Raw genomic sequence first — 21,875 nt, 5'->3', positions numbered from 1 at the left:
TGCCAAAATCTGTGCCAGGGCGGAAGCGACTTTTCATGCAACTGTCCGTGCGGCAAGGCAGCAGCCACTGTCTTGCCACCTTCCGCCTGAATCATTGTATTTGAACCCTGCTTAGCTGAAGAAAGTGCTATAATAGCGACCAACCAATGAGGGTTGACAAGCTCAAGCCTCGATCGGCACACGATGTGGCGCAGCATCCAGTGTTCTTTCCGCGCCTTCGCTCATGAAACCAAACCTCAGCTCAAGCTTCCTCACATTTTGGCAGCCTTACTTAAGTACGCCCTTTCTAAACACTGTATTCGCATCCGACGCGTTTCCATACCTACCCAACGACAACCATGGCTCCGCCAGACTGGGTCCAAGAGAAGCAGCTCACGCCCGATGAGCAAATACAGCGTCCCAGAAAACGAAGTGCGGTGATCCTCGAAGAGCAGGGCCAGGAAGCAAAGACGGTGGCACCCTCCAAAAGAGTCACTCCCCGGATGCCGTTTCACGGGGAAAATGGTTCTATTACGGCTACATACGCAGAGGCCAGCCAAGCCCAAGGACCGAGCACACCTGACCTTTGTGATTTCTGCGCTCGCTCGCTACACGTCGACGACGGTCGCGACGGAGGCTTCCTTGGGGACTCTTGGGACGGCTTCCAAAATACGTTGTGTTTCACGATCAAAAATCCGGACAAATTTCTCCCAATTGAGTACGCAAAGAATGGAGAACAAATGAGACGGTTCTTGTGGCGCGGGAACCCCGAAAACAGAGAAAGACGGCGCGCCACGCCGCCTTCCCTACCGGAGCTCTCCGAAAGTTGCCAGTTTTGCGGCTTCCTCAAGGCACTTTTCACCCAGTACTATGAGAAATTAGAGTGGTGGTGCGAGCCAGAAGCGGAGATCTGGTACTCGGTTCAGCACAGTTGGTCGGGGATGAGGAGGTACAGAAGCCAGGAGAATGGATGGCATGAAGTGGTCAGGGGCCATTTGGATTCGCTGTATATTGTCGTCGAACACCCAAAAATTCATCGTGGACAACAGGATATCCAGCTACCAATTGCAATGGATCCAGGTAAGCCTATTTGCGACGTAACCTCAATCGATATCCGTGCTTACCACAGCGGCACTATAGGTCCGTGTCGAGACTGGCTCGGTGTAGAGAAGTCTCCATTGGATACCGAAGCAGGGCTATCCCAGGCCAAAGCTGAGATGATCCAAGGCTGGATCAGAGACTGCGAGAGCGGTGTCGACGGCTGCAAGCAGTGGCAGCAAGAAAAATTTGTGCCGAAGCGGCTCCTAGACCTCGGCGCCGATGAGACTTTTGACCCAATCTTGATCGAAACCAAGGAAAACCTGGAGCAAGACTCACACTGCGACTTTCGATACATTTGCCTGAGCTACTGCTGGGGTCAAAAGCTGCCGATAAAGACTACCTCATGCACGATCGACAATCACAAGAGAGGAATGCCGCTGGACACTTTGCCGCTGCTTTTCCGCGATACGATAGCCGTAACCAGGACACTAGGCATCCGATATCTCTGGATCGATTCGCTTTGCATCATCCAAGATAGTAAAGAAGATTGGGCCACAGAATCTGGGAAGATGGCCGACATATTCGCGCACTCCTGGCTAACCATTGGCGCTGCCACCGCCACTTCATGCAATGGTAGTCTGTTCGGCCAGAGGAAACAACTTGATGGACTACCCTTCCAGTCCTCTTTGGACCCCAACGTATCCGGTCACTATTCCATCTACCTCTTCGAGCAGGACATATACACGAATGCGCTCGATCCAAACTTACGGTCCTCGAAATGGAACACTCGAGGTTGGGTCTGGCAGGAGCAGATTCTGAGCCCGAGACTACTGGTTTTTGGAGATTGCATGATCTCTATGGATTGCCATGATCGCATCGTCTCCGAAGATGGAGTTTACAAGACCAAATGGCACAAGATATGTCCACAACGGAGAGAGACGTATAAGATGTGGGGGAAATGGGTGTCTGATTATTCTGCAAGAAGCTTAACCAAAGGGACCGACAGACTTGCTGCTGTGTCGGGCTTTGCCAAGTCGATGATTCGAGCCTTGAAGGGCGTGGAGGGGCCGATGGAGTACGCTGCGGGGATATGGCTTTCCTCTTTGCTATCGTCACAACTTCTCTGGATAGTCCACTTGGGGCCTCGTGTTTCCTTCAGGGAACTGACACGCCCATTCCTGGACAAAACATCGCAGCTCTACGCTGCACCATCCTGGAGTTGGGCTTCGTGCGATCGGCATATTCGGATCAGCGTCCCCCAAGACCCTGTTCGAGACCTATTCTCGGTCAAGTGCCATCAGGTTGAGGCTCCAGACAATGTCAAAGATGCCATGATTGCCGTCAAGCATGGATCAAGCATCACACTTCGGGGTTTCCTTCGTGGCTGCCCGAGTAAGCCGACTGATGGCGTATTCCATCCTGTTTCCGAAAAGCCTCCCTGCAACTTCCAAGCTTATTGGGAGACGCCGTATAGAACAGATCAGCCCCTGGACCATTCCGATAATTCCATCAGATTCTTCCTGAACTGGATCCCTAATGAACACGATAAGGAAGAGTCCAACGCTGAGAGCAAGTTCAAGCTCTTTCTGCTTGGCGGTTGTCGGGTCTTCGAAGGTCTTCTTCTTTGGCCGATTGGCGGAATAAGTGATTCTTATATCAGAGTGGGAAGTTTTCAGATAGGTGATGCTGTTGAGCGGCGGGGCAGAGTGTGGGAGGATGATGAGATAGACGGCTGGATCAAAGAAGAAGTAACAATCGTGTAGTGCAGAGCCTAAGTTGCTGTAGCTTACCGAACATTTCGTCTCTTCATGAATCTAGGGATAGGTTTGCTTAGTTTTGCTTAGACTATCCAGGTTTAAGCGTCAAGATATTGCAATTCGTATCGGTGCTGTTCCGATCCAGTTCTCAATTCTTTATTGAGGTTATAGTACAAAGGTCAATGTACAATGGCGAGATAGTTTGTAGTTGGTTCATTGATATCTTACCCTATCATTTCCCATACCTACAGATGGAAATTAAGAAACTTGCAAGGTATTACGATGAATTGTGCTTCATCAAGTGTTGCGCTTATGTATGTAGTGGAAATGAATGTTGAAGAGAAGTGAGCGGTGGCGGAGTGTTGCAGCTATTGGGTGCGATTGGTCGGCAGACAGCACTTATTCAGCCAATAAAAGGGTCTGTCGACCCCACGGCTAGAATAAACCGGCCTGAGTTGAAGCGATCACACAGTGATTTTATTCTTGTTGCCTGCCGGTCATTTATAGACCTGTTCGTCATTTGCTTGGCCCATTCTGGAAGTTTTCCTGCTTGTGCTCGGCTTGACCTTCACTATAAAATGAGTGTCGTGAGTAGGCCAAATGATTGTGGTGGCTGCTGGGGTGAAGTATGTGCTGAAGATCGACCAAAGAAGGAAATGGTATGCAGTAAAGAGTAGGAAAGGGAAGAGAAAGTTATCTATTGGACTTTAGGATATTGACTGAACATATATACTAATAAGTGAAATTTAAACACGTGAATAGCATGTGACTTGCTACTTCAACAACACGCAGCAACTTGCAGGGATTATTAAGCAGCACAACCCCGCCTTTATTCAGCTACACTTCGACACGTCATTCCAGTCTCTGTCTCTCGATGAGCATACCACAGCACCGCTCATCCGTCGGGCGCTCTCACATTTCACGATGTCGACTCCACCAGGAGTTCCCTCACCTAACAGCAGCAACAATGCACGCAACGACGAATGCCAGAAAATGGCCGAAAGTCTCTGGAACCAAGCAATGCAGCATCTCAGCGAAGACGACCAGCAGCTTCTCGCAAGTCTCCAAAACGATAAGCTCGACATCCTGAATGCCGTCCTTGACGAAGTTGAGACCAAGAAGCAGCACTGCCTCAACAAGCGCTGGACATACAAGGGACGGGATGGGAAGTCCAAGTTTCTGCGCGACCTGTGCGATAAGATGATCGCGCGGGTGACCAAATTCAAGGAGCTGGGAGACACACTTGTCAGGCTTGATGTCTCTGGGCATGCGGCAATGCCTTGGGCGGGAGTGAGCTTCCTCCTTCAGGTGCGTAGTAGCATTTCTCACGACTATGTGCGATAGCTGACCTTTACAGGCTTCTAGCAATGAATCACAGACGTTTGGTCGAATGCTCGAGGGCGTCGAGCATGTTTCCTTCCTCATAACGCGGTATGCCCTTGTGGAGCATGCATACTTTAGCCCTTCTGGGGGAACCGATGCCTTGATGGATCATCTGAGCGGCGATGAAAAATCTTCTCTCAAAGGAGACATGGTCATGATGTACAGCTCCATACTGACCTTTCTCGCCAAGGCATCGGCATACTATAGCGGTAACACAACAAGTAGGGACTTCCGTCGTTTCATGGTTAGCTGAAGTGCTGATGTTATCGTAACTAGAGAGGATTGCGAAAAGCGTCATTGACACACCCGAATCTGCAGTTGATGATTTTTTGGATGACATCACATTTAAAGAGAACAAGATCTCACGTACTCAGCATTTGCTACACCAAAGCTCCTTGAACCTACTATGGGAGCAAGGCGCTGACATACGTCTTGTTGTTAAGCATCTCTGCGCTCTGGAGGACCCCGTCAACCGACTTACAGCACAAATGTCCGATATCAAAAAGAAGTTAGACGGTAAGTTGTATATTGGCTGTAAGCGACATGGCTGGCAATGTTGATGAAGACTAGTTAACGAGAGAACGGAACTACTGACGTGGCTTTCTACGATTCCCCACGAAAGACATCATGCATCGAAGAAATCAAGGCGCCTCGACGGATCAGGAAACTGGCTGCTACGGAACATTGAGTTTCTCGACTGGGAAAGATCGAGAAGCTCTTCCATTCTTTGGGTCCATGGCATGCCTGGTTGCGGCAAGAGCTATCTGCTGTAGGTTTAAACAAAAGATCTCTTACGGACTCCACTCGCTAAGGCTACTAGATCATTTTTTGTCGATCATGTTACCGAGAAGTCTCCATCTCAGCGGCCACTCACTGCATTCTTTTACTGCTCGAGGAACAAGGCTGAGCCTGAAAGACAAGACGCTACGAGCATCATGCGATGCCTTCTGAAGCAACTCTGCTCGGATTCGGCCGACGAACCTATTCGCGACCCGGTGGCAACGACCTTCAAACAACGGAAAGAAGCTGCTACACGTCGTGGTCAGGAGGTTGAACCATTTTCACTCGAAGAAACCACAAGCCAGATCATTGATGTTCTTAGTTTCAGACAAGATCCGGCCTTCATTATTCTCGATGCTTTGGATGAGTGCAGTGTTGACAGCGTCCATGATCTTCTTGATGCGCTGGAGCAAATTCTGCAGGAAGCGTCGGGCTTGACAAAGGCTTTTGTTACCAGTCGTGATGATGGCAACATTAGGAACAGACTTGAGGGGGCGACGAACGTTTATATTGATGCGTCAAACAACTCGGATGATATCAATCGATTCATCGTCGCTGAAGTTGAGAAGGACATTTCCAGGGGAAAATTACTCGAGGGAAGAGTCTCGAAATCTCTCAAAGACGAAATTGTGACGACTTTGAAGAACAAGGCTGGTGGAATGTATGTTTCCCAACACTTACCTCGGGCATTGCCTTGTGCTTACATCTTTGTTATAGGTTCCGCTGGGTCAGCCTTCAGTTGGAACACATCTCCAACTCCGGGAAGTTCAAGATCCCTGAAGCTGTCCGGGACGAGCTCGGGAAACTTCCAGCGACGCTAGGGAAGTCCTACGATGTGATCTATACGCAAATTCTTGAGTACGACGACCGCACAAAACAAATCGCCGAGCGGGCTATATCGCTTCTACTTACATTGCGACATACTTTGAGCAAAGAAGCCTTTATCTCCGCAGTTTGTGCTGGGTACCACGACAAACTAGACGAGACAACACTCCTGGATATTTGTTGCAACCTGGTCACCTGCGACAACGGATTTCGCTTTGTGCACCTCTCGGCACAAGAATTTGTGCTACAGCGTCCTGAGTATTCCGCCGCTCATCTTCGAAACGTCGTACCTACGCGTGCTTGCCTCAGTGTCTTCTTCTTCCCATCCGAAGAGTCATCCTGTCCTCATCACTTGGGCTGTCCGCACTGGGATTGGTGGGTGCATTCATGCAGATTCCTGGGTGAATACATGTCCATCCTCGATGCCAGTCTCGCGGCTACTCCTGGGGCTAGCATCGGAGAACCCGATCGCTCAACGATCAGACAATTCCTACTTTGGCAACCTGGCATTGATGACTCTCCATTTCGAAGATGGCAGGATTTTGTCTTCGACAATCTGACAATGTATCCTCGAGGTGGTGATACTTCAGTGAGAAATGAACTTTTTGGAGAGGCTTGTCATCCTCTCCATTTTATGACAGCTTTCAATCTGAAGATACTGCCCGTCCAAGCTGGAATCCTTGTACCATGCGATGCGAAAGTGGAAGGATATCTGCCACGACGGTTCGAGCGAGCGCAAGAGGGCAGGCCACAAACACTTCTTTCAAAGTTTTTGGAGAAGCCTGACTACCAGAAGTGGTACCTCTTTCTGGCGGTACATGACCTGGACATCGCAGAAGACATCGCCTCCAGCTATATGCTAACGGGAGTAACGGAATCAGCAAGGAAACTGGGAATGGTTGAAAGCTTTGCCCTTGACCCCCTCCGCCCTGTGCGTCGAAAGCCAGTACCCGACCTATTCCAAGAGTTCCTGGAAAGCGAAGACGACGAATGCATTACAGTTACACTACTGGCCCACCCTGACTTAATGATAAGTTTCAACATGCTTGATAAAGCATGTAGAAAGTATCACTTGAGTCCAGAGACAAGGCACGCCTTGTTATCTCACTATCTCCACCAGAACCATCCGAACAAGCTTCCCAGCCTCCACATGGCAGATGCACTTGATATCATGCGGCTTGTTCTCGAGAAGGAGCCAGAGTTGACAGGAAACACGGAACTTTTCGTGGACATATGGAAGTGGAACCCAGACACATGGAGCCAGAAGACCTGGGAACTGATGGATCTTCTTTGCTCACGAAAGGTCGACCTTGACCTGAACGAACAATTCTTTTGCCGCATTGGAGTCGAGCCTTTAGATCCGTTTTGGAACCTTTCCCCGGACAGGGAGAGGTTTCTCAAATTACTCTTGCGCCAACCGGAAATTTCTGTTCGAGTTGATGAGCATTGCTTCGAGTACCTTGTCAAATACGGAGTAAATTTGATACTGCCAATCGTATCATCACTGAGGGTACACACGCCTGTCAATAGAGAAACGGTTCATCGCGGATACATGGATGGATACTGGCAAAGCATCCTGATGCACCCCTGTCCCTCGATTTCCTTGGAGGACCTCGCAACCATTGTGATCGGACGCTACCCACCGGACGCTGTTGCAATCTTTCTGCGCTACAACAAAAACATCCAAATTGACGATGCCGTGCTCTGTACTGTCGTGAAGAGGCAGGATGATCACATGGTAGATGTATTCCGTGTCCTAGTGGACAGTGGGAGACTGGAATCCGATCAAGTTTCGCACGAAGTGCTCTTGGCCGCTCTCGAGCATACGAGGAGATACTTTGCCAGGTGGACCGCCCTATTCCTTGCACGTGAGTGGGTGGGCCCCGAAGATGATATCTTCCGGGTGGCACTGAAGCACCACTTTGAAGATGGTTGTATCACGAGAGATATGTGTCAAAGTTACAGCTGGCTTGCCGAGCAGGGAATCACAGTGAAGCTTTCGGACATCTGCGACGGTGCGCTCCTTGATCTGAGAATCAGCCAGCTAGGCGCAGACGTAGAGGCTACTGTGGATCGTTACCTGGAGTTTTGCGCCAAGAATATGACCTGGTACCGGCCTACTCTTCGTCAATTCGAAGAAACTTGCTCACCATACGACCCGCTATCTGACAGTCATCAGATCCCGAACAAGGAGACTGCTACTACATTAGAATGAAAGAACCACGCAGACTTTCAACTGCCTTGAAAATGACGATGTAGTATCACCAATTTCGCAATTTGAAAAAGCTGAATGCACCGCGACATGTAAATGCGAGGTGAACGCCTCACTAGTTGATATTTGACCGTGCCAAGTTCCAAATGCAGATATCAAGGTAACGCATGTAGTAAAAGGAATTGCCGAGGAGAAACGAGCAGTAGTCAGAAATACATATTTTCAAACTAATGAGCAACAACAAACTTTCTTTCCACAGCCCACATATTTCATACTAAGCTCAGAGAAGTTTGCTCCGTTTAATATACCAGTACTCTTCTCTCGGAATCTAATTTGATATACCCAAAACCCCGCTATTACAAAACTCCCCAAAAAGAAACTCCACAAAATCTCAACACCATCCACTACAAACACTCCCACTCCTCCGCCTCCGCCCTCTCCCTCTTTAACTCCCACCTCGCCTTAGCCTCCAACTTGTTCCTACTCCAATCATGCTCATACGCCGCAACATCCACCTCCCCAACCTCCTCCTGACCCTCACCACCATCCCCATCCCCACCCCCGCGCTCCAACCTAACCGCACACCCCACCGCCTCCACAAAACTCGGCAAAATCTCCCTCACAAACCCATCCAACCCCTCCTGAAACACATCGCCGCGCCTGGACCCGCAAATTTCCCTCCGCACATCCGCCACGAACGCATCAACCACCTCCCCTGCCCCTCCCGCAGAAACAGCCTCAGCGATAGCCTTACGCCTCTCGCGATCCTCCACTGCCGCCCACACCCGCGCAACGCTGACGTGCAGATTGCAATGCGTGCTGCGGGGCGGCTCGGGAGTGCTCGTCACGGCGGGCAAGCCCGTTTGACTCTCCTTGCTGAACGCCTCCTCGGTCGCGAAAACCTTAACCAAGTGCGCCGCGCGACCACGCCTTAGCGCGTCCAAGACGCGTTCCGGCCACGGCTTGTCGTCCCGCGCCAGCCTTTCCACCTCGGCCATCTGCGTCGCGTCCAAGAACGGCTCGCGGCACGCCGGGAAGCAGCACCGCAGGACACTCGGGCCGAAGGGCGTCGCGAACGGCGCGAGGCCGGTATGTCTTGCACGCAGCTCGAGCGTCGCGGGGTCAGCCGTGACGGGGCCACGGAAGATGGAGAGGAGGGTGGGGAGGGTGATGGAGGGGGAGAGGGGGTCGCGGGTGCGGCAGTCCAGCGCGGCGGCGGCGAGCGGCTGGTCCTCGCGGAGGTTGTGGAAGAAGGTCTTGGCGCGCGTGTGGTCGCGCTGCGTGTAGACGAGCCAGAAGAGGAGCAGCTGCACGCGGCCCATGGCGCGGTCCATGGAGGCGGCGTCCCAGTTGGCGAGGAGCTCGGCGTCGGCCGAGAGGAAGGCGGACAGGCGCTGCCAGAAGATGGCCGGGTCGGAGAGGAGGGACGCGGCGCCGCGCTGGTCGAGGGGGATGAGGTCGGCGTTGAACGAGGCGTAGATGAGGGCGAGGAGGGGCTGCTTCCACAGCTGGCTGCCGCTGTGCATGTTCTTGTAGAGCAGCGCCAGGTAAGCAGAGGCGACTGAGTGTAGCACCTTCGCCAGACGCAGGTCACGCGCTGTTTGGGCATCGAAGGCATTGACGTGCCGGCCGAACTGGATCAGCTGCATGAAGCCGGCCACCGGGTAGCCTACGGCCCAGCTGTCGAGCTGCTGCTCTCGGAAATCTGTGGCCGCCCACGCGAGTGCCTTGGGGTACGTGACCCACTCGCCCTGCTCGTTGAAAGTCTCCCTGCAGCTGGTCCGCTCGAGCATGTTGTCCAGCGCCCAGCGGAACATGGCGCGCCGCACCGATGTCTCGGCGTCCATCGACTCCTCGGAGAGGCCGGCACCGGCCCATTCCTTCTTCCTGAGCGTGCCGGCCAGGATGGTCATGAAAAGCTGCGAGGTACCGGACGCGCCTACCCGGAGGCCGCCAGTCAGAGCGCGGTGCAGCTGCTCAGAGATGTACTTCTTGTTAGGGCCATGGCAGTCAACCGTCGGCAGTACCGCCGCTAGCTGTTCGTTGAAAATCGACTTCCCTTGGAACGCAAGGGCGCACTGGAAGCAGATCAGCTGGCTGGAGATGAGGTCTTTGTTGGACTTGAAGCGGCCGGCGGCGAGAGGGAAGTCGAGGGCGAAGTTGTCCGTGTTGGCGGCGCTGTCGGCACCGGCCTTCACTGCAATCGACATGATCTCGTTCTCGCCACAGCAGACGTGACACGTGGCGCGGAAAACGTCCGGAGTCTCCAGGTCGAGGCTCTGGAGCGACATCTCGCTGCTGTCCGAGACCATTTGAGCTCGGCGAGCACGGTTGCTGCGGCGAGCGAGGATGTCGGCAGTGTAGCCCGAGTTCTCCATTTGGGCGAGGTACTCCAGGGCGTGGCTCAGAAGCCTGTGACGGTTGTGCGCCTTCTGAGCATCACCGGACTCCTTGTACTTCCAGACCTGGGCCTGGTAGTGGCGGCGGTTGCGTTCATGAGCCTCGCGTAGCTCGACCTGAAGGGTATTTCGCGTCTTGTCATCTAGGTCGGGCTGGCTGAGCTGGGCGACTAGTTTGTGGGCGCCGGAAATGTCGACGAGAGTGATGTTCATCTGCTGGTCAGTCTTCTGCCAGCTTAAAAAGGTGCGGAGGTCCTGGAGGCGGCCGCGAGTCTTGAAGGCCAGTGCAAGCTTTCCCAGGGCCTCTTCGGCAAGCAGCTGCTCGAGGTTGTCGTAGCTGAGCTGGCCGCCTCCGCTGAGGAGGAGATCCAGGTTGACGAGTAGGCCGGGATTGTGCCTCTCCCACTCTGCCCCCAGGCTTACGGATCCCGGAGTAGGGCTGGGGCGGGTCCGGGCAGCGGGAACCTTGATGTTAGCTGCGCGGAGCAGGTCAACCAGCTTGGCCTCGTCGTAAATCTCCTTCAGCGGAGCCCAGCTCTCAAGGTCGGGAGCGCCATCTGTGTGGTTGGGGTCCAGGGGGGCGAAACAGCCCTTGGCAGCGATGATGTACAACAGGCCCGACGATGTTTCCTTGAAGAGGACAAGGACGTCTTGGGCATTAGCGAAGAAGGAGATGCCGACCGAGACGTTCAGAGCCGAGGGAGACTGGCGCTTGGAGCCGGTGATGACGAAAATGGTGGGGACATTGAGAACGCCTGTCTCGATTGCCAGGTTGCACAAGACCTGGACATCATTGTTCCAGATCTCGCCGTCGGTAAGCAGGTACCAGACATCGGAAGCGAGGATGGTGTCCAGGGCTCGCTGGTTCTTCAGAATGCGGGAAGGCTCGGTGCCGCCCTGGTCGGCGGACCAGGAGATTTGGGAGAAGTCGTTGGTAGGGTCGTTGCAGTTGGAGCCCCAGGTAGCGGCTTGATCATTGGGGTGGCCCTCGGTCAGTCTCTTGACGAACTCATGCTCTCGGGCGATGATGGCGCCGGCAGTCGAACCAGAAGCGTCAACGGCGAAGAACTGACGGGCGCTCTCGAGCGGAATGTATTCGATGCGCTGGCGTTCGGCGTCGGCGGGCTGCTTCCAGACGGCGTCTACCCGACGGCGGGTGGCGTCCGCGCTGAAGCTCATCGCATTCATGGTATGCATGGTATTCATGGTTGCTGATGATGTCCAAGACTTGATGCATTAGGCGGGTTTATATATGGAAACAAAGCGGGCTGAGTCACGGAAGAAGGTTGGAGGTCATTGGGCCCGAGCGTCGCATCCTACTTTTGCCTTATTTGGAAGGAACGGGGGCGGTGTCTGCAATCGATCTGGCGCACCAATAATAATTCCAGCCATTGACGTTTCGTGAGTAGAATCATCTTGCAGCCACAGTCTATCAGAGCTCATTCACAGTGCTACTGGCGATGATTAGCTCTGGCGCAGTACCGCAGAATGCAGGTACTACGTGCAATCTGGAGTGAAGGATTGCCTCGCGCTTCATTGTGGCGGTGTCGCGCTCAACATTAGGCCATCCATCGAGCTATTTCCAGCGGTAGACTCCGGCTGCGTCGCTGTAGAGCAAGGGTGATGAGTCTCCCACTGCGCGACTGTCTGGAGACCGGATTCGAAGTAGTGGTGACGGTGTCGCGCAGGCTCCAACGTCCAGGCACCAGCGCGTTTCGGACCCCGCGTCGGTGGATGACTCGATAGGAGCCATGTCGAACGCCACACACGCCTCGCGGACGCAAGATTCGGAGAATGGCATAGCGTAGCGGTGCTTGCAGCGGTGATAGTGGTGATGATGGTCAAGGTGAACGGTGAAGAAACAGAGGTGGTGCGAGAAGAGAAGACGCGCCGCGCTTTCCCAATCCGAACATCGCGTCGCCTGACTCATCTTCTCCGCTTCTCCCACCCCTATCAACCACAACCCATCAACTAAACGGCCTTCAAACATCGGTAACACGTTAGAGCTAGTGCAGGACTAAAGTCAAGAGGCTTTCTGCATTAAATCGGATCTCCCACCTGACGATAGATGGAGACGCGCTGATTAATTCCGCTTCGACCGTCCAAAGTTGACCTTTCCCATCGGAAACAGATACGAAGGGAGGCCCTGATCGTTGCAAATGGCGTTTCCCATACTGTAATAGCCCAGCATTCCGGCGATGAAGGCGAACGAACCCGCCGCCTTTTTGATTGCAACACCGCCATCTGCGCGGCCATCTGCGGCCACGAAATAGCTGGCACCCAGCAGACAAAGGTAGATTTCCAGGGCGGAGTAGGTTGCGATGGTCACAACATCCCTGCATTTTTATCAGACAAATACACCGGCGTTGGAGATCGGCAGACGTACGTGGTAAACGAGCCCATGAGGAAGAACGTGTTGAAAACGGTCCAAACTTGCAACTCGTCAGATCTTCAGCCTCTCACAATGCACACAACGACAACATACGGATGCAAAAGAACCCTAAGGCATTGTTGTAGCCAGCTGCATCATCCGCAAACGCCGCCTCGACCCCAAACAACGGCGTCAAAATCGCACCGAACCCGCCGTAGAACATGCCTGAATTCGCATAAGTCATCTTTATTTTTCAAGATATTAGTTTTGGTGGTGGAGTGGTAGTAATCACCATAAGCACTAAATACAGTATAGTTGTAAGAATTGCCGCGCACCAGCTCCCACTGCGCCGAGAGAACCATGCCGATGCCCGCGATGAAGAAGAAATTCCCGACGAACGCGTTCGCCGTCGACAGCCCGCGCCACTCCACCAGCGCGCACGCGAGCGTCGTAATCGTCGTGGCGAATGCTCCAAGCGCGAATGCCGTCTGCCACCCACTCGTCAGCCCGGTGCTTCCCTCGTCTGGCGTGAGAAAAAAGAAAATCGTACAGGGCTGCCCAACCGCCTTCCCCCCGTCCAAGCGCAACAACTCTTCCCCCGGTGGTCGTCGTCGTCATCGTCGTTCGATTCGTGATAATGATTACGTCTTCCCCGCCTCGTCGCGGTCGTCGCCGTACGTTGATTGCACGAATCCATTCCAGCTCTCGGCGTCGTTCTCGGGCGGCGTGACCTTCTTGACGATGATGTGGACGATGACGGTGCAGATGGCGATCCAGACGAGCACCGAGCCCTGCTCCAGCACCGGTTTTAAGTAGTCGGCGCGGTTGGCGTACAGGGCCGACGCGGCGCACGAGAGCCGGGCCGTCATCGGGTCGTCGGCGGGGCAGGATGATGAGGCCATTGTTGTTATTGCGTAAGATGCCGTAATCCGAGAGAGGGGACAGAGGGTTCCAATTGGCAGGAGTTGGAGCAAACGCCCGGGTTGGGTGAGCAGAGCGGCAGGGCTGGTTGTCGGTGCGCCGTACGCTTCTTAAGTAGCAGTCGGCATCCCGGATCGGCATGATCGGCCAGATCGAATGTTTTCGGCGCGAGCGCCCTGCCGTCGGCACTTTTGGTGAGGGTTTCTCCTGAAATCGCTGAAATCTCGCCCGCACATCACCCCACAAATGCCACGCTGTAGCTGATTTGGTGCTACGTAGGGCTAGCTCGGCTCCAGCCGTTCCCGGTGCCCTGCGCAGGTACGCACCATTGTCACCCCATCCTCAGGCACTGGATTGCGCCTTGTTAGACCCTCACCAAATTTTTTCCCGCAATGGCCCCATGCATGCGTGCGTGCACGCGCGCCCTTGCTGCTGACGCGAAACACAATCGCGCGGGGGAATTTGAAACGTATCAGCTTTCCTGATCTTGGGTTTGATCATTGCGCGATAAGGATTGAGCTTCGCACAGGTTGGTCGGAGATTTCTCGCGGCATCGAGGGTCGAAGCTCTATCTTGAGACGGCTGTTCGCATCGCCTGTTGCAATCACAGACCCACGCCTTTTGGGATTTCTTAATGTCTAACAGTGATTGTCCCAGCGTTGAGAGCCCGCCTCTTGCCACGTGAGACTTGATCTCCACAGCGGGTACACCCGACGAGCTTGCTTCGGTACAGCTCACAGTGCTGCTGGGCTCTCCAATGAAGCGGCACAGCCACATGCAGCTATTGCTGTTCACCTCCCATTGGCCACCACATTCGCCAACCATGTGCTATGCATTCGATTTGAAGGAGGCTGAGCAGGGTGGCCTCTTCAAACAAATACCCGTTGCTGCCTTACCACTGCCGCTCTCATCTTCAACTCCGACCTCCCTTAGCATCTGGTCGCGAGAACAATCGACCTCGTTTCTTCGAAGAGTCGAGTACATTACAACTTCACCTACACATCACAATCATCCCTCGCGAAAAATTGTACGATGATCTTCCAGAGGCGGGGCCCTAGCCTTGCAGGGCGGTCGGCTAACAAACCGCAAACAGCTACGACATCGTCAGTACCATGAGCTTCGACCTTGCAGCATCGCCCAAAGAAGTCCTAGAAGCGTTCGAAAAGGCAACGGCTACCTTCAACCTTTGCCCAAACAGGGTGTGGGCAGTAGCAAGACACGATCTTCCAAGGCTTATTCCAGCAGCCAAGGCGATTCAATGCCCGGACGATCACAGGCAATGCACCATTGATCTCTGCGAATACTCGCAACGCGACTTCACGACCGTCGAACAGCGCCATGAGTGTGAAACCGGATGTGGGCGTATCCAGTTTCATCAAGACACACTTGTGCAAGCTGCCAAGGACGGCATATCGACCGTTTGGGCATTCAATGCTCGGTCATCTCGACGTTCGCTGCTCAAAAGCTCTCGGGCCGCTAGACCGAACTGCGTGATAAACCATGCATATTTACTTCCGGCTCATCGGCCATATATGGCAATCTCCCATGTTTGGTCAGATGGGACTGGAGCTGGAGCATGGTCTGCTGGAAGTGTCAACTTGTGCTTGTACCGGTTTTTCTACGATATTGCGGAGATGCTGGGGTGTGAAGGGATATGGTGGGACACTATCAGCATCCCGAGGGAGAAGGCAGCGCGCACAAGAGCGATTCGCGGGATCCAGAGCAGCTATCAGGCTGCTAGACTGACTCTGGTGCATGATTGCTTTCTGCGAAACTCCGAATGGGTTGATGCTGAGGCTGCATGTTTTGCCATCCTTATGTCACCCTGGTTTAGCCGCGGTTGGACGGCACTTGAATTGGCAAATTCGCGAAGAGTGAAGGTATTGTTCAGAGGCCCTCATGGGTTGTTGGTAAAGGATCTTGACGAGGAAATCCTCGCAAAAGACGAACACGCTTCTGAGGCGCATAAACGGGCGACAGACCTAATCAAAAGCCTCAGAAGGGGAGTAACAACCCTCGATGACCTCTTGGTTGTCTTGGGTGCGCGTTGCACGTCTTGGCCGAAGGATATTGCCATCATTTCTGGGCTTTTAGTCGGTGTCGACATCTCGCCTCGATCGCAAAGTCAAGGTGTGCTTCAACAAGATATTTACAAAAGCATCCTGAAAAGGATAGGAAAGTTATCAGCAGGACATTTGTTCCACAACTCGGCGACTATCTTCAAAGGATCCAGCTGGTGTCCAATCAACTTGTTCAGTATTCCGATCTCTGGACAGACTCCCTCGCTGACAATTGAAGACAGCCTGGATCTTGCTGGCACGTGGGATATAGTCCCCGTAAATGACATGGTCGAGCAAAATTGTGTCTGGACTGGCACACATTTACTGCTGAAAATGCAACTTCAACTTGCTCTACAAGATGTCGACAAATGTGTCCTTTTGACCGAGTGCGGTACTCAGACTGTTGCCAGGGCTTTGCTGGTTAAGTTAAAGCATAAAGAGGAAGTAGGAGAGGGACTTTGCTTCCAATATGTCGGCGCGCTTCACTTCCATCCTGGCCTGCCGAAGATGGAATACGTGAATATCGACGGAAGAATTCTTGGCGATGCAAACAGGTACTCGGCGAACCAACAAGCAAATGCATGGGAATATGTCAAGAAGAGTGAAAGTGAAGAGAGACGTCCCCCCCGAAAACCGAGCACCAAAAAATTCCAAAGAATATCAGATGAAACCATCCTAGCCTTATGGCCAAACGGGGATCAACTGATTCGTGAACCAGGCACAGGAAGGACAGCACTGCACTACGCAGTCTTACGGAACGACCGCACCTCATTCCAGGCATTACTCAAAATATCCGACATTGAGGCGCAGGATGATTTGGGGCAGCTACCCTTACATCTAGCAGCCGATCGAGGGCATGCAGAGATGTTCTACGACTTACTTGCCGAGTTCTTTGCTAGGTGTGGGAGCGACGTTCACCGCAAGACAGCTATCCTAAATGCCTCATGCACGAAGGGACAGACATCACTTCACCGCGCAGTATTTGCATGCTCTGAGATTACCATGGACACGCTGCTCAAGAATGGAGTTGGCCCAGACATTATGGACAAAGGTAAGACTACAGCCCTACATATAGCAGTCAGAAACGGATGCGAGCCTCTAATTGGACGAATACTAGAGACTCGAGCCGATCCGAATCTTATGGACAACAACGGTGACACGGCTCTACATATGGCAGTCAGTACCGAAAATGAGCCTATCATCGGACGACTCCTCGGGGCAGGAGCTGATCCGAACCTTATGGACAACAAAGGCAGCACGGGATTGCACATAGCAATCGGATATATGTTCAAGCCCGCGATCATGCGATTACTCTCTGATAATCGCTGCGACGTCAATATGGCGAACCCCGAAACTGCAACGCTCCTTTACTGGGCTGTGCACTTCGGAAATGAGCAGTTGGTGCGGTTGTTGGTCGAAAATGGTGCAGACGTAAACAAAGCGTGCGGACTGAAAAAGAAAATACCGTTGTGGCACGCGATAAACTGCAGCAAAAGCGCCATGATCGCGTTTCTCATCAGTAGCGGCGTTAATCCAAACACGAAAGGCATAGATTGCATATCGCTATTGCATCTAGCTGTCGAGAAGGAAGATGAAGCAACGGCGTTGCTACTACTCAACAAAGGTGCCAACGTCAACGCGAAGGATAAGTCAAAACTTACGCCTTTGCATTACGCCGCGCGTCAAGGAAGCATGTCTTTAGTAGAACTGCTGCTCAGTAATGGTGCCAGGGTTACGGCGAGAGGCTGGCGTGGCTCGACGCCGGTGGACTTTGCAAGACGGACGGGCCATAAGGAGATTGTTGATATACTGAGAAAAGGGCGCTGTCAGACTGTGCATTTACTTTTGCCCCGAGTTTATTTGCCGTATATCTCGTGTTCTTTTCTCAACACCAAGGCAGAACCCCTGTTTATCTCACCACCAAGCGTGACTTACTCACGATACTTCAAGACGCGTGCACACAACAGCCATGTATATAAACAGGTAGTTTTCGCTGTTATTCTGCTCTTCAGCAGTGTACAATTCAATCACGTTGCACTGTTCAACAGGCGCTAAGGTCAATTTCGGGTTACTGTTTTACTAGAAGTCTTATGTCAGGCATATAAGGCTTTTGGAGCCTCTTGCTGATGCGTTATGTGCTGGTTAGACAGCCATATTTCTACCGTTTTCCACATCCAAATGTGAACAGAGTTGCAAAATCTGTGGCTTTCTTCAAACTTCTCTATTGTTTATTTTTTTTTATACTAGAACCGTTTTTAAACTAGATACAATAGCTCGTATCACGAACAGTTTTTTTTCCCCGGTATTTCCGAAGGCCCCATTAAGCGCGAACGGGATCTGATTTATCACGGTGTGGCAGTTATTTTTATTTCTGGCTTTTTTCCTCCTCGGTATTTTCGTCCTACGAGGCAGTTGTGAAGTGTGGTTACAAGTGGCTGATGAGGCAGGTCCACTTAATGCTACGTTTCTCGGCTGTTCTGTTTATCGCATCCCACCTCTGCCTGGGATCCTTCAACCCGTAAAAACAGTCGAACATGCGAAGCAGTATTCCGGTCGGGAGCAGATTTGCAACGGTGTGGAGCACAGCAGGATGGTTGACGGCGGACAAATTTCGGATGTAGCATTCTTGTCAGCCTGATCGGGGTAGCCGGCGGTGCATGGGGGATGGTATCGCAGCATATGTCAATGTGATACCACCACCGGGGAGAACATTGGCTATATAGATTTTCGCGGTGCATGTGTACCATCAGCTTAGCTGCTCCGCCACATTAGCTTCCTGTCTGCTTTTAGGCAGATCAGAAGGCTCGTGGCACAAACTTTTGACCCCACTTTGTGGCGAAAGTGGAATGCGCATCAGTGCAACACGACTAGGCAAATAATCTGTTCACAGCTTTTCCAGTCGTATCATGCCATCACTGCGCCCCCACACTCTTGTAGCCTTGCGGTCTGACATTCTCTTTCCTAAAATAAGTTTTCCGAACATATCCCCCCTATTTCTCCAGCCTCGTTTGTGTCCTCGTCCGTCCTGTGCTCTCTTATCTCATTATCGACCAATTTCTCTAGCGATCTTCTACAATGCATCGTACGGAAGAATCAGATTCTGCTGAGATGCAATTATTAACTCACAATATTCCTCAAGATCCACCCTTTGACGAGGAAAATGGTATGTAAGACCAAACTAAACATTTCTCGACTGACAAAGATCTCAGCCCCATCACAAGCGGCTTCAGAGCTCCAGAAATCACCTTTTCTGGACTGGCCCACATCTCCAAACACTCTCAAAAGCTCATCTCCATCCACATTCATTCGACTGCTCCCGAACATCCTTCTCTTGCTGGTGCCGTCAGCATTTTATGGTATGGTATCAATCAATTTCGCCATTTCATCTGGGAATAACATCGACTACAGTTCTGGGTATTTTCATTCTCAGACTAAATGGACAACCTGAAAGTCCCGACCAGGATGCCGGCGATATTGTGATACAAGCGGTCAAAATTGCTTCAACACTGTGGCCTATCTTGTATGCCGCGGTAGTGGGTTCCATGCTCAAAGCGATCACATTATTTCATGCCGAAAGGGGGACAAGTCTCGGGGCAAGTCACGTTCTTGTCTATGCGTGCTTGAGTAAATTTAACAAGTACACAGACCCTTGAAGTACTCACCACCAGTCAAACCTTGGTAAGCACGGTTCGCGGATGTTTCAGCCATCGAATCTTCCGGGTTTGGACCGCCGTCCTGATTGTCATTTGGAGTCTCAGCCCTGCTGGTGGTCAAGCAGTGCTCAGATCTGTCGAATCCGCCGTCCATAGGCAGTCCTATGATTTTGACTTGATATACTATCCATCCAACAGTATTTGGCCCATTTTAAACTATTCACCGTTTATTGGTGCCTCCAGTGCACAATCGGCCAGAAAAGATTTACATCGAGTAGTCGACGCTACTATCTCCTCTCCTGATGCTGCAGTCTTGTTTTCGAAAGGCGTTAGTTCAGGGTTCGATGCTGCAATAGCAAGACTGGGAGGTGAGTTACAAGCAGCTGAGTCTGCCCGGATGGACCTTTGGGGTAACGTGCGGATCCCCTTTCTCCACCTTTTACCGGGCTACATCGACGATGATAGGAGCAGGTGGGTGGAGGTATCTCAGACTGATATAGCTCCGTACTCGTCTTTGGTTGGCCACACAACTCGCAAAATCCCATTGTCCTCCATTGGAAACGTGAGCACAGCTCTGCAGACGGTCTACCACACTCTCTCGGTCAGTGCCCAAAGCTGCCCAATGGCTCCTTCACAGCTGTTAGTTGACATAGCGTATTAGTGTGCTCCTTTCTTCAATGGTACTGAATGGCTTCAACATAATCCGGGCCGCCTTGGAAAGCATAAATTGACCAACTCTTCAATATTCAGGGAGCCTGGTCCGGGTGGAACCAATGGCAACATATTCCTTGACATTCTATTCCCAACAAACCAGACGGACAAAATCCCGCCCCTACCATACCCCTTGATCAAGCCTACAAACAAGGCTGAGAGGGCTGTCGTGGTGTTTGGCATCAGAGGGTCCCTGTATTCTGAAACGTTGTATGAACAAATCAACATGACTCACTGCGAGACAACTGCTATATACGTGGATACCGAAGTCAACTGCGTTCGGGCAACGGTAGGCGGTACGCTATCCTGCGCTGCGATAAGAATGCGAGAAACACCAGGTATGCCTCCTTCGAACTGGAGCGCTGTGAACTGGGGGGTGCGTGGAGGCGAGTTCCTCTACGACATCCCCAACACTATCCAGTCCAGCCGCACCGGCGAGGCATCCGGCCTTGAGCTCTACCTCCTGGACCCCCCGACATCCTTCAGTGGCTTCGATGTCGGCGACTACACAAGAATCCCGTTGGACACCTTCCAGGCCCGCCTGGCACTCATCGTCAACTCATTCTTCCACGCCAGCCTCAACACGAGCAAATTTGTCGGTGCCGATGGCGTCAACGGTACGGACAGCCCGGATGACCCTTCATTCCCGGGGAGCCCCTCGCTGCAGCACGGCAACGCGACCGGGACGTGGACGGAGTTCACGCCGTCGAGGTACGAGGTCAAGCCGGCCTGGTTGACGCTGTACCTCGTCTCGACGACCGTTCTAGCCGTCTGCGCGATTGCGAGTGTCACTATCAGCGCGCTCACACGTGCCCCGGACCTGTTCTGTGGCGTGTCGTCGTTGACCAGGGACTCGGCTTTCATGACCCGCGTGCCTGAGGGAGGAAGTTCGCTCTCGGGGTCGGATCGAGCGAGACACCTGCAGGATGTGTGGGTAAGGATTCAGGATGTCAAGCCGGAGGATGATGTGGGGAGGATTGCGTTTAGTGATCAGAAAGAGCTGGGGGCTGGAGCTACTTTGCGCTGGGAGAGGAAGTATGAATGATGCAGTCCCCCATTAGGTGGCAGGTGTATCGGGGGCCTCTACATCTCATTCAAACTCTTGTTCGGAGTTTTTCTGCCTTTAATGAACCCTAAGCTTCAAGCAATATGTAGTTAACAAATGACTACGTTGCCGCAGAGTAAGGCAAAGGGTTTGAGATTGTTAAACAAAGTATATGTTTATAAGACGTAGACTGTACAGTGACATTAGCACTCCATGTAAAGAGCGTTCTACAATTATAATGAAAAGGTTGACCAGCATTAAAGACTTAGTAAAAGTAAGGATAAATCTAGGCTAATACAATAGCAGAAAAGAAGAAAATCCACGATACATCTCCATGAACTACTTGTTTCCTTGACCAAATAGCTAAGAGACGCACCTTGGGGTTGTTGAAATAGAAGTAATTATGGAGATGTGAGGTATGTATGGATTATGCGTATCTCATGACGACATTAGTAGGCGAAGCCCAGTCGCGCTAAACTGGGATGTAACAAAGTGAGACTTGTGTGACCCTTTGTAAGCTCACATTAGCTTCTAAGCTGCTTCAAGTCAGCCCCCTCGGCACCGCCTCACGGGTGCCTAATCTCGTGCTACTACGGCGCTGAACCAGGAATCTAAGCCGAGTTGACACTATGCCCCTCGCTTTCTCGAAAAACTCTTTAACTCCTTCCTTCGCACGACTGGTAGCAGTTCGAATCCAAAACCCATCTCCTCTACCACCGTTATTGCATCTAGTCCTCA

At 52.3% G+C, this 21,875-nt stretch overlaps 6 protein-coding genes across 6 annotated transcripts; 4 read left to right on the top strand and 2 right to left on the bottom strand.

Annotated features, from left to right (window-relative positions):
• Positions 1–338: 338 nt before the first annotated feature.
• On the top strand, positions 339–2,783 carry LTHEOB_4200 (Heterokaryon incompatibility protein; the record flags this gene model as incomplete). The annotated part of the gene is made up of 3 exons (XM_035513209.1): positions 339–1,059; positions 1,120–1,969; positions 2,027–2,783. The coding sequence occupies 3 exons, from the start codon at positions 339–341 to the stop codon at positions 2,781–2,783; spliced, it is 2,328 nt and encodes a 775-aa protein (XP_035374904.1).
• A 918-nt stretch (positions 2,784–3,701) lies between these two features.
• On the top strand, positions 3,702–6,325 carry LTHEOB_4199 (uncharacterized protein; the record flags this gene model as incomplete). Its single annotated transcript, XM_035513206.1, has 8 exons — positions 3,702–4,085; positions 4,135–4,369; positions 4,437–4,676; positions 4,824–4,929; positions 4,981–5,601; positions 5,658–5,798; positions 6,016–6,140; positions 6,195–6,325. The coding sequence occupies 8 exons, from the start codon at positions 3,702–3,704 to the stop codon at positions 6,323–6,325; spliced, it is 1,983 nt and encodes a 660-aa protein (XP_035374903.1).
• Positions 6,326–6,915: 590 nt separating this feature from the next.
• On the top strand, positions 6,916–7,980 carry LTHEOB_4198 (adenylate kinase; the record flags this gene model as incomplete). The annotated part of the gene is made up of 1 exon (XM_035513205.1): positions 6,916–7,980. The coding sequence occupies one exon, from the start codon at positions 6,916–6,918 to the stop codon at positions 7,978–7,980; it is 1,065 nt and encodes a 354-aa protein (XP_035374902.1).
• A 401-nt stretch (positions 7,981–8,381) lies between these two features.
• Positions 8,382–11,582, bottom strand: LTHEOB_4197 (Mg754 protein; the record flags this gene model as incomplete). Its single annotated transcript, XM_035513204.1, has 1 exon — positions 8,382–11,582. One exon carries the CDS (start codon positions 11,580–11,582, stop codon positions 8,382–8,384), a length of 3,201 nt encoding a protein of 1,066 aa, XP_035374901.1.
• Positions 11,583–12,459: 877 nt separating this feature from the next.
• LTHEOB_4196 (Acetate transporter) lies at positions 12,460–13,649 on the bottom strand (the record flags this gene model as incomplete). The annotated part of the gene is made up of 5 exons (XM_035513203.1): positions 12,460–12,712; positions 12,763–12,825; positions 12,876–12,972; positions 13,040–13,260; positions 13,393–13,649. 5 exons carry the CDS (start codon positions 13,647–13,649, stop codon positions 12,460–12,462), a joined length of 891 nt encoding a protein of 296 aa, XP_035374900.1.
• A 6,765-nt stretch (positions 13,650–20,414) lies between these two features.
• Positions 20,415–21,137, top strand: LTHEOB_4195 (uncharacterized protein; the record flags this gene model as incomplete). Its single annotated transcript, XM_035513202.1, has 1 exon — positions 20,415–21,137. The coding sequence occupies one exon, from the start codon at positions 20,415–20,417 to the stop codon at positions 21,135–21,137; it is 723 nt and encodes a 240-aa protein (XP_035374899.1).
• Positions 21,138–21,875: the final 738 nt, after the last annotated feature.

This window comes from Lasiodiplodia theobromae (assembly GCF_012971845.1).
Source record: "Lasiodiplodia theobromae strain AM2As chromosome Unknown scaffold_11, whole genome shotgun sequence".
Taxonomy (NCBI): domain Eukaryota; kingdom Fungi; phylum Ascomycota; class Dothideomycetes; order Botryosphaeriales; family Botryosphaeriaceae; genus Lasiodiplodia; species Lasiodiplodia theobromae.
The sequence above is the reverse complement of the archived record's forward strand: the minus strand, read 5'-3'. Positions and strand labels throughout refer to the sequence as shown.